Here is a 17,639-nt window from a genome sequence, read left to right as displayed (position 1 = left end):
ATGGAATGTATATTAAGAAATAATGCACAAATGTTTAGAAAATCATAAATTCTTCTAATTATTTGTAGTGATTCACATTTCCTGATCATTTGGGACCAGTTGTAGAGATTTGTGAACTGGTTATCTTTTTTCTTCAGATGATTCTCCACAATGAACTTTGATTCTTTTATGAGTTACTGATATTCATGTAAAACTATCATACGAGGACAATTCTACAAATAAAGATGGGAGCATAAAGTACTTAAGTTGATAACGATGATCATGATCAGAGATATAACTATTTTAATTACATACTGTTCAATCTCTTGATACAGCTACAGTTCGAGACCAGTTCAATTTATGTTTATTGAATAAGATTATCAGGAATGACTTTTCTTTTAATTATAGCAACTAGGGATGGTTTGCAAGGTGTATATGATTTGGTGTTTTTGCCCATAACGTAAATAGCCTTGTAGTTAAAGTAGTCCTTTAGTTTAGAGTGTTTTGTAATATGCTATAGAGTTGCATGACATCATCCAGTTATGATGGAGAAGTAAGCTCTTAAGATACACCCCTGCTTACTTTATATAATTGGTTCACAAATTGACTTGTCCTGATGCAATGTTAAAAGTATTTGGGCAGTGATTTCATTTTATTTTACACAGGTATCTCCTGGTCAACTCAGTAAAAAATACAGTTCATGTTCAACGATATTTATTGATGACAGCACTGTAAGCCAGCCCAACCTGAAAAGCACAATTAAATGGTAGGATATCAACAGATTTTTTTGGGGCAAGCTAGCAGATGGAACCAGTTAAGTTTACTTGCTTGGAGAGACAAGAGACCTGCAGATGCTGGAATGAGGGGGGAAAAGGCATGCTCTTGTAGGACCTCAGGCTCAAGCAGGAGGGAAATAATTGTTAGTGCTTGAATAAATTTAGGTTGTTGCACCTAGAGCATTGGAGGTTGAGGAGAGACCTGATAAAGGTTATTAAAATTATGAGAGGCATGGATTGGGTAAATAGAATCTTTTCCCCAGGGCCAATGGCAAAATACCAGAAGACGTTCTAAGGCAGATGAGGATTTGGTCTCAAACTGAAACTTCAACAGTGTCTCCCCCCCCCCCCCCCCACAGATGAATTCCTCTAGCAGTTTTTAAACAAAAATTTTGCCTAGGTTTCTTTGCTTACCTAACTATGGGATTTTGTAGTCACTAGTTTTTTTAAACCAACAGTCTTTTAAATTGTGATTAACATAGAACATTACAGCAGTGGACAGGCCATTTGGCCCACAATGTTGTGCTGATCTTGATGTCAGTTTATACTAATTGTCCTCATCAAGTGCATCCATATCCCTTCATCCCCTTCATATTCATGTGTCTGTACAAAAGCCTCATAAATCCACCAGACTGCATGCTTCTTCTTCTACCCCTAGTAACCCATTCCAGGTACCTACCAGTCTCTGTAATTAAAAAAAAAACCCCTCACATTGCTGTAAAGCTCCCCCCTCTTCCCCCCAACCTGAAAAGTATGTCCTCTGATGTTTGACATTTCTACCCTAGGGCCAAGTTTCTGACTGTCTCCATCTCTCATAATATAAAAAAATCTGAGATCTTCCCTCAGCCTCCAATACTCTAGGGAGAACAACCCAAATTTGTTCCACCTTGCAGCTTATACCCTCTAATCCAGGCAGCATTTTCTTCACCTTTTCCACAGTCTCCAAGTGCAGTCTCAGTAAAGTTTTATATACAGGTAGCTGCAGCATTACTTCCTTACACTTGTACTCAAGCACTCCTACTAATTAAGGCAAGAATTCTGTACACTGCCTTTACCTTATGCAGTTGCATAGCCACTCACAATGAATTATCTGAGTTAATGCTCCTATATTAAGGTAGAACGTTCAGCAAAGAGATTTGGTGAATTAAAGCCAAGAAAAAGACATAGTACATTAGATGCATCATTTGATGTACGGGTGGTTCAGATATGGCCATCACATTAGAACATAAAACTGAGATATTTTGAGTTGATCTGAAAGATCTTGTATCTATCAAAGAGAGTGGGGTGGTTTCAAACTCATAGTCAACATTTATTCTTTAAACGAATACCATGAGACAATTCAATTTTTCATTAACTTCACAGTGGAAGTTTATTGTATGCAAATTGGCCATACCACTTTAAGATCATAATTGATGGCAATAGCCATTCTTCACATTGATTCTGTTGGCAAAATATCTATACCATTGCATGCTATTAACTGAAGCCCATTCCTTTTTCTTACAAGTATAGGTCAATATGAAGGCTATGATTGTTGAATCCAAGAGTAAATTGAGAGGGTGAGGTTGATGATAAGGATGAAATTGCTGTTCTATTTGAGAATTGATACCAGACTGACATCCATCCAAGGTTCAGATTTCCAGAAAACCAGACAAGTGTGAAAATTGGACATTTCCAGAATCTCTGTTTTTACAGATTTGTTTACAATTTTGTGTTACTCTAGTTCTAAAGTGATCAGACTTACATGAAACACCCAACCTTACTTTGGAAGTGAAGAATAAGAAAATGTGGCTTGTAAATAAAAAAAAAGCAACTTGTATTTCCCTTCCATTTTCAACATCTGAGAAATTATAAAATCTGTAAACGGTTCTATCCCAGCAGTGCTTATTGAACCTGTAGTGGTAAGAGATAATGGAAAATTGTATTTGTAGTTTATATTATAATGTCAGCTTGTGTTTTAATTTGTATGAAGATACAGTTTTAAAGGTTTTTTAATGACTTTGTTTTTCTCTTCCTAACAGTGTTACTCTTGCAATTTATTATCACACAAAGAACAGGTAATTTTAATGTTTTTCAAACTGTTCCTTTTGGTCCTGGTAATTACCTAGTGCTATCTAGTTGTAACTTGTTTGTGTGATTCTATAAAAAGTTCTATCTCCAGTGGAGCAGTCACACAAACAAGGACTCTGCAATTTTCTACTTCTGAATTTAAAACTGGCATTATGTAGGGCATTTGTGTGGGTTCCAACCTCTCTTTCCTTGTGTACTAATGTAAAGAACTGGGATAATAGTCTGAAACCATTGTCAGTAATGAGCTTAAGTTATGTCCAAGTGTAATGAATTCATTTCAGTGACAACAGCTTGTACCTCAAATGCAATGAAAGGTTATATTTTGCTAATGGTGCAGTAGTAAAAGTTAGGGTTAAAGTTTATAAGAAAGCATTCTTGGAAGATTGTAGAGCTAAAGCAGCTTTAGAAATAAGGAGGGGTAAAGCCATGAATGAGTTTGGAAAGGCAACATGTTGAGTCCTAGATCGAGGCTTTGCTGGGCAGATCCAGTCTAGGTCAGCTAGCACAGGATGATAGATGGGTATGACCATGTGACATAGGAACCAGAAGTCATTTAATTTCTCGTGAGTATATTAATATAAGCTAGAAGATGGGAAGCTGACAGGGAGAGTATTGGACTAGATCTAGAAACAATGAAAGCAGGAACAGTCATTTTCTAGTTGGAGGGACAAGAAGCTCTGAACTTTGAACATCTGAAAAGATAATGAACTGGAAATTTAGTTAATAGTCCATCCAATATTCAACACTATTGCCTCATGTTGCTCAGAATTTGAGAAACAGATTGTAGGTGACCTTTGCCTTACTGGCTGGGTTGTGTTATGGGAAATGGTCTGTATCATGATTTTCTGTAGCATGAAGCTGCATCAGCTGTGCAAGAAACACGAGTCAAAGAATAATATTTTGTTTCTGTATTTACTTGCCACATAAACAGCATAAAACTTGATATTTGATACATGGAAAATTCTTTGACGGTGAATTCTATTTTGTTTATCAAATTTTTGGGTAGTGGTTTTTAAATTCGAATTTTCATTACGCGAACAGTCAACACAAAGTTGTCTGCAGTTGTCTAATAGTTACAGCTGTACTCGTCTGTCTATCAAGACTATTCAAGAAGATTACTTTGTCTCTGATCGGCTTTACAGAATTCGCAGGATCATCTGAAACTATGTTGTTGAAAGAGAAGGCTATTTGATTTGCTCTGTTCCTGATAACCTCTCTAAACGGAAGGACAGATAGTAATCAACTTATTGTTGAAGTATCTAGTCATTTTGCATCTTGTTTAGAAGCCCATGGCTTGGGGAACGTGGAGTGGGTTGGTAAGCATTATAAAAGGATCTCTTGTGTCCTTCAATAACTTAGTTATGCACTTAATAAATTACTACTTTCACTAGTTTAAATGAAGGGGTCATTGAAAGAGAAAATAAACTTCCTTGCAGAGGAACACACACACAAAGTGCTGGAGGAACTCAACAGACCAGGCAGCATCTATAGAAAAAAATACAGTTAAGTTTTGGGCTGAGACCCTTCAGCAGAACTAGCCCAAAACATCAACTGTACTTTTTTCCACAGATGCTGCCTGGCCTGCTGAGTTCCTCCAGCATTTTTTGTGTATTGCTTGGATTTCCAGCATCTGCAGATTTTCTCTTGTTTGTGATTTCCTTGCAGAGGGTAGTTAGGTTATTAGACTAAAGTTTGGTAAGGAAAGCACTTTATATATTCCTATATCCATCCTCTTTCTGGAGACTTTGAAAGACAATACTGGTCTACTGTGGTTAAAGACAATTTATGGAGATGAAGATCCGGATAGACAGTCAATCATGTTTACCAAAAATAGATTTGTGTATCAATATAAGCAGCAGTCAAGTAGACTCAGCTGTTTTCTTTGGAAAATGTGTCTCCTGATAGGTAAAAAGTAGAAAATGTAAATTGTACTTCAGGATTAGAACCAAACCCAATAGAATATAAAACTTTTTTGCATCACACTGTAGAAATTGATATCCCCTTCTGTACTTCAGGCATATATATAATGCTAAATGTCACTTTTTGAGGTGACCTGTAACAGGTTTGCAAAAGGGCAGAGACTTGTAGAGAAGATTTTTATTTTGAAACTTTCCCCGCAGATATTTTCAAAAATTAAACACAAAAGGTCAGAGATTCAGTCAGTCTTGCTAGTTTCTAATACTTTCATATTTCCTTATGAAAGAAAAGAAAATCATCCATCTATTTGAGTCCATCTTGGCTCTCAGGTAGACTCATCATTCCAATTAGATTACTTATTCTCCTGTAATCTACTTACTCTAGTTGCTACTAACTCCACTCTAATTCTCCTACTGGGTACTTGCACCAAAGTAAATTTGCAGTAGCCAGTTAGCCTGTCAACCAGCATGTATTTGGGTGTGGGATGAAATACGCAAACATGAAAACTACACACAGTACTGGAGGTTCCTGGAGGTGTGAGGTAGCAGCGCTACCTACCACACAATTGTTTAGGGAGATGAGAACAGTTTTGTGCTAATGACAATGTTGGACGTTCTGATGTACCACAAAAAATGGTGACGAGAAATGTAGAAGAGCAGCTTTCAAAATTAAGAAACCAGCTGAGGCTTTCAATAAAATTTATAGGTTGTAATTACATCTGACAAAAAAAGCCTTTCAAATAAAGTGAAAATATTTACTTTAGCAAATTAAAGCCACCTGGAGCTCATGATAAGCCACAATGGAACCTGACATTAAGTCATTGATACACTGTTAAACTTTAGAGTTGGTGGTGGCCATTTTAAAAATTAAGTTAAAATAATGTATTCATGGAGGTAATAAGAAGAAATTTACAAAACATTTGTGTGTATGTGTGGGCTCCATGTGTTAGATTACATACCTAATAAAGTATTCTTGAAGCATTATCACTGAATCCTATGTAACAATGTAACTTCACTTCAAATGTACATAACTAGGTATAAAGCCCCATGGGGTGAGCTAAGATTTTGAAAGGTGTTATGCAAGTCACTTTAGATGAAAGATATGCAGTTAGATTAATATTACCTATTCTTTACAGGCACTCTTTTTTATTTATTTATATATTTTATTTTTTTTAAAAAGAGTAAGTCACAAAAGAAACTAAAACCAACTATACAGATAGATTATTTGTTGGAACATTTGGCAAGGGGGCATCTAACAAAGAGTTGTGTAGGATGCGATTGAATATGCACAAATATTCTTTGTGAAACAGTGAGAATAACTCCAAAGACCTGTGAAGTGGAAGTCCTATAATGTGGAAGAAATTCTTGAAAGCTAATTGATTTGATCCCTCCTTTGTAGTTGCTGGATAGAGGAGAAAAAAATCATAAAAAGGCTAGATTCTGAAATATACGTTGGATAATCAGAGGAGTGAAGCAACCCTTTCTTATTTTAGTTATCCAATCCCTTCACTTCTAGAAAAACATTAAACTTTCCATGTGCTTATTTTGAGTACATTGTCTGGTGATGCCATGATTAATTGAACCAACATACTGTTACATTGCGTCATACTCAGGATCTGTTCCTAGGGCAAGAATAATGGAATCATCACTAAAAGAGATCATCATTTTAATATATTTATAGAGATTCATTACTGTCAGCATTGCTACATTGAAATCTGGTACAAACACCATTCCCTCCTGTTGCTATGCTGGGAATGTGGTACTAGATCCTGCCATCTGTTGAGTCTGTCACATCAGGGAGGGTTGATGCTCACTGGGCTGGAACAAACAGTTCATTTGCTTAGTGGTGAAATGTGGGGTTTGGGGCTACATCCTGGCTGTCGCATGGACAGCAACTGCTTCATGTGCTGACAGAGCACCCAGATTTTGTAGTCTCCTGGTGAAGATGATGAAAACTGCTGTCCCCCTCTGGCTATCTATCTATACACAGAACAGTCCCCTGTGATGACCTTCACTTACAATCAGCTGTGGCCCGAGACCCATATCTCAGCCCTATGCTGCCACAGTATTTGCTGGCAGCCTACTGCAGGAACATAAGCAAAGGGTTCTGTCAAATTCTGCACACTACGTAATGGAGGGGGTCAGGAAATTACACCAAATTTCTGTAGTCAGATTCCTAGTGATGTACAATCTGACCACATGTCTTAAAATATGGGGATAATGTACTTATGAATGTTCAGATTGGACATCTAAGAGTGCTGTAACAACTGGTGCTCTGTGCAGCAGAAGTAAACAGGATACCTGTGTACTAATTTTTGGTTCTTTCAGTATCCCCACACTTTCTTTTCTTGAGTTTCTAATTAGAAGTAGGAAAGCAGGAAAATTTGCATTTTAGGAATGTTAGTACAGGAATAAGCCATTTTGCTCCAGAAATTGTCATCCCATTCAATTTCATTGTTTCTGATAAAATGAGAAATAGAGTTAAGAGCAATTCATTGAGGCCTCTTTAATCGGAGAACTATTCCGTCATACCTTCCTCTACCATCCCCATATTTGTTGATCTTGTTAATAGAGTAAAACCTATTGGTTTCTGCCTTGACAGTGTTCAACATCTGAGAACAACGATGCAAGAAATTAAAATGCTCATTGCTGGATAATGTGACTTAAAATGTTTCAACTCTCCCAAATGACTGATGACACAAAGGTTGGGGGTGTTGTGGATAATGTGAAGGGCTGTCAGTGGAACATAGATAGGATGCAAAACTGGGCTGAGAAGTGGCAGATGGAGTTCAACCCAGATTAGTGTGAGTTGGTTTATTTTAGTAGGTCAAATATGGTAGAATATAGTATTAATGGTAAGACTCTTGGCAGTGTGCAGGATCAGAGGGATCTTGGGGTGCGTGTCCAAAGGATGCTCAAAGCTGCTGTGCAGGTTGACTGTGTCGTTATGAAGGCATTCAGTGCATTTATCAACTGTGGGATTGAGTTCAAGAGTTGAAAGGTAGACTGGGAAGCTCATTCTGTAAAAGGGCTGGATGGTTTAGAGTTTGTGAAATGTGTGCAGGATAGTTTTTTGCAACAATACATAGAAGTACCGACTAGAGATGGGGCAGTGTTGGATCTCCTGTTAGGGAATGCGATAGGTCAGCTGACAGATGTATGTGTTGGGGAGCACTTTGGGTCCAGTGATCACAATAGCATTAGCTTCAATATAATTATGGAGAAGGACAGGACTGGACCTAGAGTTGAGATTTTTGATTGGAGAAAGGCTAACTTTGAGGGGATGCGAAGGGATTTAGAGAGAGTGGATTGGGTCAAGTTGTTTTATGGGAAGGATGTAATAGAGAAATGGAGGTCATTTAAGGGTGAAATTATGAGGGTACAGAATCTTTATGTGCCTGTTAGGGTGAAAGGAAAGGTTAAAGGTTTGAGAGCACCATGGTTTTCAAGGGATATTAGAAATTTGGTTCAGAAAAAGAGGGATGTCTACAATAGATATAGGCAGCATGGAGTAAAGGAATTGCTCGAGGAATATAAAGAATGTAAAAGGAATCTTAAGAAAGAGATTAGAAAAGCTAAAAGAAGATACGAGGTTGGTTTGGCAAATAAGGTGAAAGTAAATCTGAAAGGTTTCTACAGTTATATTAAAAGCAAGAGGATAGTGAGGGATAAAATTGGTCCCTTAGAGAATCAGAGTGGTCAGCTATGTGTGGAACCGAAGGAGATGGGAGAGATTTTGAATGATTTCTTCTCTTCGGTATTCACTAAGAAGGATATTGAATTGTCTAAGGTGTGGGAAACAAGTAAGGAAGTTATGGAACCTATGACAATTAAAGAGGTGGAGGTACTGGCGCTTTTAAGAAATTTAAAAGTGGATAAATCTCCAGGTCCTGACAGGATATTCCCCAGGACCTTGAGGGAAGTTTGTGTAGAAATAGCAGGAGCTCTGACGGAGATCTTTAATATGTCATTAGAAACGGGGATTGTGCCGGAGGATTGGCGTATTGCTCATGTGGTTCCATTGTTTAAAAAGGGTTCTAGAAGGAAGCCTAGCAATTATAGACCTGTCAGTTTGACATCAGTGGTGGGTAAATTAATGGAAAGTATTCTTAGAGATAGTATTTATAATTATCTGGATAGACGGGATCTGATTAGAAGTAGCCAGCATGGATTTGTGCGTGGAAGGTCATGTTTGACAAACCTTACTGAATTTTTTGAAGAAGTTACGAGGAATGTTGACGAGGGTAAGGCAGTGGATGTAGTCTATATGGACTTCAGCAAAGCCTTTGACAAAGTTCCACATGGAAGGTTGGTTAAGAAGGTTCAGTCGTTAGGTATTAATGCTGGAGTAATAAAATGGATTCAACAGTGGCTAGATGGGAGATGCCAGAGAGTAGTGGTGGATAATTGTTTATCGGGATGGAGGCCGGTGACTAGCGGGGTGCCTCAGGGATCTGTTTTGGGCCCAATGTTGTTTGTAATATACATAAATGATCTGGATGATGGGGTGGTAAATTGGATTAGTAAGTATGCCGATGATACTAAGGTAGGAGGTGTTGTGGATAATGAGGTGGGTTTTCAAAGCTTGCAGGGAGATTTATGCCAGTTAGAAGAATGGGCTGATCGTTGGCAGATGGAGTTTAATGCTGAGAAGTGTGAGGTTCTACATTTTGGCAGGAATAATCCAAATAGAACATACAGAGTAAATGGTAGGGCATTGAGGAATGCAGAGGAACAGAGAATAACTGTGCAGAGGAACAGAGAATAACTGCGCATAGTTCCCTGAAAGTGGAGTCTCATGTAGATAGGGTGGTGAAGAGGGCTTTTGGAACGCTGGCCTTTATAAATCAAAGCATTGAGTACAGAAGTTGGGATGTAATGCTAAAGTTGTACAAGGCATTGGTAAGGCCAAATTTGGAATATTGTGTGCAGTTCTGGTCACCAAATTATAGGAAAGATATCAATAAATTAGAGAGAGTGCAGAGACGATTTACTAGGATGTTACCTGGGTTTCAGCAATTAAGTTACAGAGAAAGGTTGAACAAGTTAGGTCTCTATTCATTGGAGCGTAGAAGGTTGAGGGGGGATTTGATCGAGGTATTTAAAATTTTGAGAGGGATAGATAGAGTTGACGTGAACAGGCTGTTTCCATTGAGAGTAGGGGAGATTCAAACTAGAGGACATGATTTGAGAGTTAGGGGGCAGAAGTTTAAGGGAAACATGAGGGGGTATTTCTTTACTCAAAGAGTGATAGCTGTGTGGAATGAGCTTCCTGTAGAAGTAGTAGAGGCCAGTTCAGTTGTGTCATTTAAGGTAAAATTGGATAGGTATATGGACAGGAAAGGAGTGGAGGGTTATGGGCTGAGTGCGGTTTGGTGGGACTAGGTGAGATTAAGGGTTCGGCACGGACTAGGAGGGCCGAGATGGCCTGTTTCCGTGCTGTGATTGTTATATGGTTATATGGTAATGTTTACAGCTGTATTGAACCCTGGTCAGGCCTCACTTGGAGTACTGTGCTCAGTTCTGGTCACCTCACTACAAGAAGGATGTGGAAACTAGAAAGGATGCAGAGGAGATTTGCAAGGATGTTGCCTGGATTGGGAGCATGCCTTCTGAGGAAAAAGTTGAGTGAACTTGGCCTTTTCTCCTTGAAGCGACGGAGGATGAGAGGTGACCTGACAGATGAGAGGCATTGATCATGTGGATAGTCAGAGGCTTTTTCCCAGGGTTGAAATGGCTATGGGATCTTTTTTGGGGAAGGTGGGACCTGTACAGATTGGATGGGTTTCACCTGATCTCGAGGGGGAGCAATATCCTTGCAGGTAGGTTTGCTAGCATGGTTCGGGAGGGTTTAAACTAATTTGCAAGGGGGATGGGGCCTGGAGCGATAGTGCATTGAATACAGCCAGATCTAACATGTAGAGAGGCTTTGAAAAAAGAGAAGCGGAATAAAGGATGTAAAGGTAATAAGGTAGAAGGGCTAAAGTGTGTGTACTTCAATGCAAGAAGCATCAGGAGCAAGGGTGATGAACTGAGAGCTTGGGTACATACATGGAATTATGATGTAGTGGCCTTTACAGAGACTTGGCAGGCACCAGGGCAGGAATGGATTCTCAATATTCTTGGATTTCAGTGTTTTAAAAGGGATAGAGGGGGGGATAGAGATAGAGGTATTACTGGTCAGGGATACTATTACAGCTACAGAAGGGTGGGTAATGTAGCAGGATCCTCTTTTGAATGGGTGGAAGTCAGGAACAGGAAGGGAGCGGTTACTCTATTGGGAGTATTCTATAGGCCCCGTGGTAGCAGCAGGGATACCGAGGAACAGATTGGGAGGCAGAATTTGGAAAGGTGCAAAAATAACAGGGTTGTTATCATGGGTGACTTTAACTTCCCTAATATTGATTGGCACCTGATTAGTTCCAATGGTTTAGATGGGGCAGAGTTTAAGTGTGTCCAGGACAGATTCCTGTCATAGTATGCTGACAGGCCATCTAGGGGAAATGCCATACTAGATCTCGTATTAGGTAACGAACCGGGTCAGATCACAGATCTCTCAGTGGGTGAGCATCTGGGGGACAGTGACCACCAGAAAAAGGATAGAATCAGAGATGCCAGCAAAATTTTTAATTGGGGAAGGGCAAATTATGAGGCTATAAGGCTAGAACTTGCGGGTGTGAATTAGGATGATGATTTTGCAGGGAAATGTATGATGGACATGTGGTCGATGTTTAGGGATCTCTTGCAGAACATTAGGGATAAATTTGTCTTGGTGAGGAAGATAAAGAATGGTAGGGTGAAGGAACCATGGGTGACAAGTGAGATGGAAAATTTAGTCAGGTGGAAGAAGGCAGCATACATGAGATTTAGGAAGCAAGGGTCTATTGAGGAGTATAGGGTAGCAAGAAAGGAGCTTAAGAAGGGGCTGAGGAGAGCAAGAAGGGGGCATGAGAAGGCCTTGGCGAGTAGGGTAAAGGAAAGCCCCAAGGCATTCTTCAATTATATGAAGAACAAAAGGATGATGGGAGTGAAGGTAGGACCGATTAGAGATAAAGGTGGGAAGATGTGCCTGGAGTGAGCGAGGTCCTCAATGAATACTTCTCTTCAGTATTCACCAATGAGAGGGAACTTGATGATGGTGACAACAATATGAGTGAGGTTGATGTTCTGGAGCATGTTGATATTAAGGGAGAGGAGGTGTTGGAGTTGTCAAAATATATTAGGACAGATAAGTCCCTGGGGCCTGACACAATATTCCCCAGGCTGCTCCACGAGGCGAGGGAAGAGATTGCTAAGCCTCTGTCTAGGATCTTTTATGTCCTTGTTGTCCGAGGGAATGGTACCGGAGGATTGGAGGGAGGCGAATGTTGTCCCCTTGTTCAAAAATGGTAGTAGGGACAGTCCAGGTATTATAGACCAGTGAGCCTTACACCTGTGGTGGGAAAGCTGTTGGAAAAGATTCTTGGAGATAGGATCTATGGGCATTTGGAGAATTGTGGTCTGATCAGGAACAGTCAGCATGGCTTTGTGAAGGGCAGATTGTGCCTAACAAGCCTGTTAGAGTTCTTTGAGGAGGTTACCAGGCATATAGATGAGGGTAGTGCAGTGGATGTGATCTACATGGATTTTAGTAAGGCATTTGACAAGGTTCCACACGGTAGGCTTATTCAGAAAGTCAGAAGGCATGGAATCCAGGGAAGTTTGGCCAGGTGGATCCAGAATTGGCTTGCCTGCAGAAGGCAGAGGGTCGTGGTGGAGGGAGTACATTCAGATTGGAGGGTTGTGACTAGTGGTGTCCCACAAGGATCTGATCTGGGACCTCTTCTTTTTGTGATCTTTATTAATGACCTGGATGTGGGGGTAGAAGGGTGGGTTGGCAAGTTTGCAGATGACACAAAGGTTCGTGGTGTTGTAGATTGTGTAGTGGATTGTTGAAGATTGCAGAGAGACATTGATAGGATGCAGAAGTGGGCTGAGAAGTGGCAGATGGAGTTCAACACGGAGAAGTGTGAGGTGGTACACTTTGGAAGGACAAACTCCAAGGTAGAGTACAAAGTAAATGGCAGGATACTTGGTAGTGTGGAGGAGCAGAGGGATCTGGGGGTTCATCTGCACAGATCCCTGAAAGTTGCCTCACAGGTAGATAGGGTAGTTAAGAAAGCTAACGGAGTGTTAGCTTTCATAAGTCAAGGGATAGAGTTTAAGAGTCGCAAGGTAATGATGCAGCTCTATACAACTCTAGTTAGGCCACTACCGTGTCCAGTTCTGGTCACCCCTGTATAGGAAGGGTGTAGAAGCATTGAAAAGGGTACAGAGGAGATTTACAAGGGTGCTGCCTGGTTTAGAGAGTATGCATTATCATCAAAGATTAAGGGAGCTAGGGCTTTATTCTTTGGAGAGAAGGAGGATGAGAGGAGACATGATAGAGGTATACAGGATATTAAGAGGAATAGATAGAGTGGACAGCCAGTGCCTCTTTCCCAGGGCACCACTGCTCAACACAAGAGGACATGGCTGTAAGGTAAGGGGTGGGAAGTTGAAGGGGGATATTAGAGGAAGGTTCTTTACCCAGAGAGTGGTTGGTGTGTGGAGTCAGTGGTGGAGGCAGATACACTACTGAAATTTAACAGACAACTGTACTGGTAGATGGAGGAATTTAAGGTGGGGGGGGCAAAACATTGTGGGCCGAAGGGCCTGTACTGTGCTGTACAATTCTATGTTCTGTCATGCGAGGGCACAGTTTTAAGGTGCTTGGGAGTAGGAGATGTCAGGGGTAAGTTTTTTTTTATGCAGAGAGTGGAGTGTGGGTGGAACAGGCTGCCGACGATGGTGTTAGAGGCAGATACATTTGGTTTTTTTAAGAGACTTTTGGATAGGTACATGGACCTTAGAAAAATAGAAGGCTATAGTTAACTCTAGGTAATTTCTAAAGTAAGTACATGTTTGGTACTGCATTGTGGGCCGAAGAGCCTGTATTGTGCTGTAGGTTTTCTATGTTTCTAAGTATGTTCAATCTCTCCTTGTAAATCTTCATATAAGAAAGAATCCAATAAAGTTTCATTGTATTACCTTGATAATTATATCTATCTTTGAGTTAGAAAACCAAGGTGTATAAATACCTTGAGTGTCATCTCAATAAGGCCTGTAAAATTACTGAGAGCTTTTTATTCTTGTTCTCTAGTTTCTTTGATTTAAAGCTAACATAATATTTGCTTTCTTAATTACCTGAATATCAATCATTCTGTGATTTGTGTATGCTTATTACCCTTTTAAAAGAAAAATTGATTCTCTTGTTTTCTATATCACAGTTTTCCAAATTGCATCATGTTTGCCACATTCTTGCTAATCCCTTTGCATCCTTTACATGGCTGACAAACTTGGATGGATTATCAGCTGTATTCTCTCCTTAAGTCATTGTTGGAGGCTGAATCATTGAATAACTTGGTGAAAAGTAGTTGCAGCTGGTCACCGTGAAACACTTAAAAGAAAATTATTGAAGATATTGGAGAACCAAAATATAACCAGAAAATGTTGTAAATTTTTAGGTGGTCTGTCAATTTCATCCAAAAATGAATTGTGTGTCAACATTATTTTTGTCTATTAATACAGGGTCTGAGCACCATTCTTTAGTATTATAATTTTTATTTCCTTGTTGAATGTTTTTTTTTGAAAATCAAAATGTACCTACCCTGTTAATTACAATTCCTGAAAGCACTAGTAAATCTGCCAAAGTCCTTCATAAATCTATAATAATCCTAAATCATAAGATTATTTTCTAATTGCTCTTTTAGCATGTATCAAATAAGAACAAATATTCTTGCATTTTTTCTTTTTATGAAGCTAACTAGCCTCTTAGTTAGCCTCCAAAAAAATTCCTATTTTTAATCCACATAGAATGTTTCAAATTCTAAGGCATTCTGGAAGGTCCAAATAAACACGCCCATTATTTCATGTAGCCTTCCTTTTCAAAATGTTAGTATGTAGTCCATTAGTTTAGGACACTGATCGACTTTAATCCCTATAATTTTTTAAACTGAAATTTTTGTCATTATGGCTGGAGCTGAACACCAGCTAATTATTTCGCTCCTTTATCTCCTACCATCTCTTTCCAACAAAAATGTGCAATCATTTCTGAAATTTTTGCAAAATATGGAAAAAGTTTTCTGAATAGTACAGTAGCTTTTGGAACATAGCTTAAATGAATCCTTGAGCCAGTCGAGAATCAGCCTGATTAACAACAAAAAAAGGGGCAAATAGACAGACAGACATACTTTATTGATCCCGAGGGAAATTGGGTTTCGTTACAGTTGCACCAACCAATGATAGAGTAGAAATATAGCAAAATACAACCAGAAATAATTAAAATATAATAAGTAAATTATGCCAAGTGGAAATAAGTCCAGGACCAGCCTATTGGCTCAGAGTGTCTGACACTCCGAGGGAGGAGTTGTAAAGTTTGATGGCCACAGGCAGGAATGACTTCCTATGATGCTCAGTGTTGCATCTCAGTGGAATGAGTCTCTGGCTGAATGTACTCTTGTGCCTAACCAGTACATTATGGAGTGGACAGGAGACATTGTCCAAGATGGCATGCAACTTGGACAGCATCCTCTTTTCAGACACCACTGTCAGAGAGTTCAGTTCCACCCCAACAACATCACTGGCCTTGCGAATGAGTTTGTTGATTCTGTTGGTGTCTACTACCCTCATCCTGCTGCCCTAGCACACAACAGCAAACATGATAGCACTGGCCACCACAAACTCGTAGAACATCCTCAGTATCATCCGGCAGATGTTAAAGGACCGCAGTCCCCTCAGGAAATAGAGACAGCTCTGACCCTTCTTGTAGACAGCCTCAGTGTTCTTTGACCAGTCCAGTTTATTGTCAGTTTGTATCCCCAGATACTTGTAATCCTCCACCATGTCCACACTGACCCTTTGTATGTTTATATGTGTTTATTTTAGAAAGAAAAGTTGCTCTAAAGGTTTATATTTGGAAAGAAAGAGCAAAATTCATCCCCTTTGATTTGCATTAAAAATGCTATTGGCCAGCTTGTATCTCAATTTATAGTTTCCATATGCATCTTGCCATATGTCTTTCCATCAGTATGAATTATTGTGAATATATAGGGTTTGATCATGCCTGTGGGAATTTAATAAAATTCTCATGACTCTGGATGCTTAAAATGGACTCCAGATCCATTGTCTGTCGCATCTTTTCTGTGGCAGGCAGAAGAACCTTTGAGGCAGTGGTTGAAATGCCACTTGCTTTGAAGCCATGCACTAGCCGCTACTCAGAGAGTGCCCTGCTTTAGATGTAGAAGGTGAGATCTTCCACGTGCTGTTCCAGGACTTGAATACAAAAATTACATGGACAGTTAAGCATAAAAATTGAAATAATTTTTGTTCATGCATTTTTTCTATGTTTAAGTTATACTTAATGGACTTGTTAGCTTATATGCAAAAATATTTTTAAGAGTACCTAGAAAATGTATAAATCAGCGGAGCCAAGGGTCATTGCAATTTGCATGCCTTGTTCCAAGTCTTTTCATGTGAGATCAAGAGCTTGCATTGAAAAATGTAAAGTTGCTGTAATTCCAGTGCCTGTGCTTGTGCTTGGGTAATTTGCAGTGATCATACTTGGGAGATCTCCAGATTTATTCGTAATAAATTACAGATTCTTTATATGTAGAGGTTGCTGTGTCCAGGAACTCCTATTACAAGGGAGAAGGTGCTCAAAAAGCTGAAAGACCTAAGAGTACCTAGGTCACCTCAACCAGATGAACTGCACCCTATGGTTCTGAAAGAGGTAGCAGTAGCGACTGTAGAGGTATTAGTAGTGATTTTTCAAAAGTTATTGGACTTTTGCATGGTGCTAGAGGACTGGAAGATTGCAAAGAAAAGAGAAGGACAACAGAAAGGACCAGTAAGCCTGACCTCAGTGGTTGGGAAGATGTTGGAGTCAGTTGTGAAGGATATGGTTATGGAGTATTTGGTGACACAGGACAAGATGGGGCAAATTAGCACAGTTTCCTTCAGGGAAAAATCTTGCCTGACACACCTGTTGGAATTCTTTGAGGGGATTACAAGAAGGATAGATAAAGGGGTTGCAGTGGGTGTTGTATTCTTGGACTTTCAGAAGATCTTTGACAAGGTGCCACACGTGAGACTGCTTACCAAGTTAAGAGCCCATGATATTACAGGAAAGTTACTGGCATGATTAGAGTACTGGCTGATTGGTAGGAGACAGCGAGTGGGAATAAAAGGATTCTTTTCTGGTTGGCTGCCAGTTACCAGTGGTGTCCCAACACATGTCAGTGTTGGGACCGCTTCTTTTTATGCTGTATATCAATGATTTAGATAATGGAATAGATGGCTTTGTTACCAAGTTTGCAGATGATACAAAGATTGGTGGAGGGGCAGATAGTGTTGAGGAAACAGGTAGGCTGCAGAAGGACTTAGACAGATTAGAAGAATGGACAAGAAAGTGGCAAATGAAATAGTGTTGAAAAATGTGTGGTTATGTGCTTTGGTAGTTGAAATAAATGTGCAGACTATTTTCTAAACGGAGAAAATCCAAAAATATGAGATGCAAAGGGACTTTGGAGCCTTTGTGCAGAACACCTTAAAGGTTAACTTGCAGGTAGAATCACTGATGAGGAAGGCAAATGCAATGTTAGCACTCATTTCAAGAGGTCCAGAATACAAGAACAGGGATGTGATGCTAAGGCTTTATAAGGCACTGGTGAAGCTTTACAGTGAGCATTATAACAGTTTTGGCCTCCTCATCTGAGAGAAGATGTGCTGAAATTAGAGATGGTTCAGAGGAGGTTCACAAGGATGATTCCAGGAATGAAAAGGTTATCGTACAAGACAGACAGACATACTTTATTGATCCTGA

The 17,639-nt window shown here is 39.6% G+C and overlaps 1 protein-coding gene across 4 annotated transcripts in view; it reads left to right on the top strand.

Moving 5' to 3' along the window:
* The window catches only part of ccnyl1 (cyclin Y-like 1), a 91,293-nt gene that overhangs the window by 29,585 nt on the left and 44,069 nt on the right, over nucleotides 1-17,639 (top strand). For all 4 annotated transcript variants that reach the window (XM_059967315.1, XM_059967317.1, XM_059967319.1 and 1 more), the window contains 2 exons: nucleotides 645-745; nucleotides 2,774-2,809. In XM_059967315.1, the coding sequence (XP_059823298.1) occupies nucleotides 645-745; nucleotides 2,774-2,809 (137 nt within the window). The remainder of the gene's footprint in view (nucleotides 1-644; nucleotides 746-2,773; nucleotides 2,810-17,639) is intronic.

Source organism: Hypanus sabinus, chromosome 4, assembly GCF_030144855.1.
Source record: "Hypanus sabinus isolate sHypSab1 chromosome 4, sHypSab1.hap1, whole genome shotgun sequence".
Taxonomy (NCBI): Eukaryota; Metazoa; Chordata; class Chondrichthyes; order Myliobatiformes; family Dasyatidae; genus Hypanus; species Hypanus sabinus.
The sequence above is the reverse complement of the archived record's forward strand: the minus strand, read 5'-3'. Positions and strand labels throughout refer to the sequence as shown.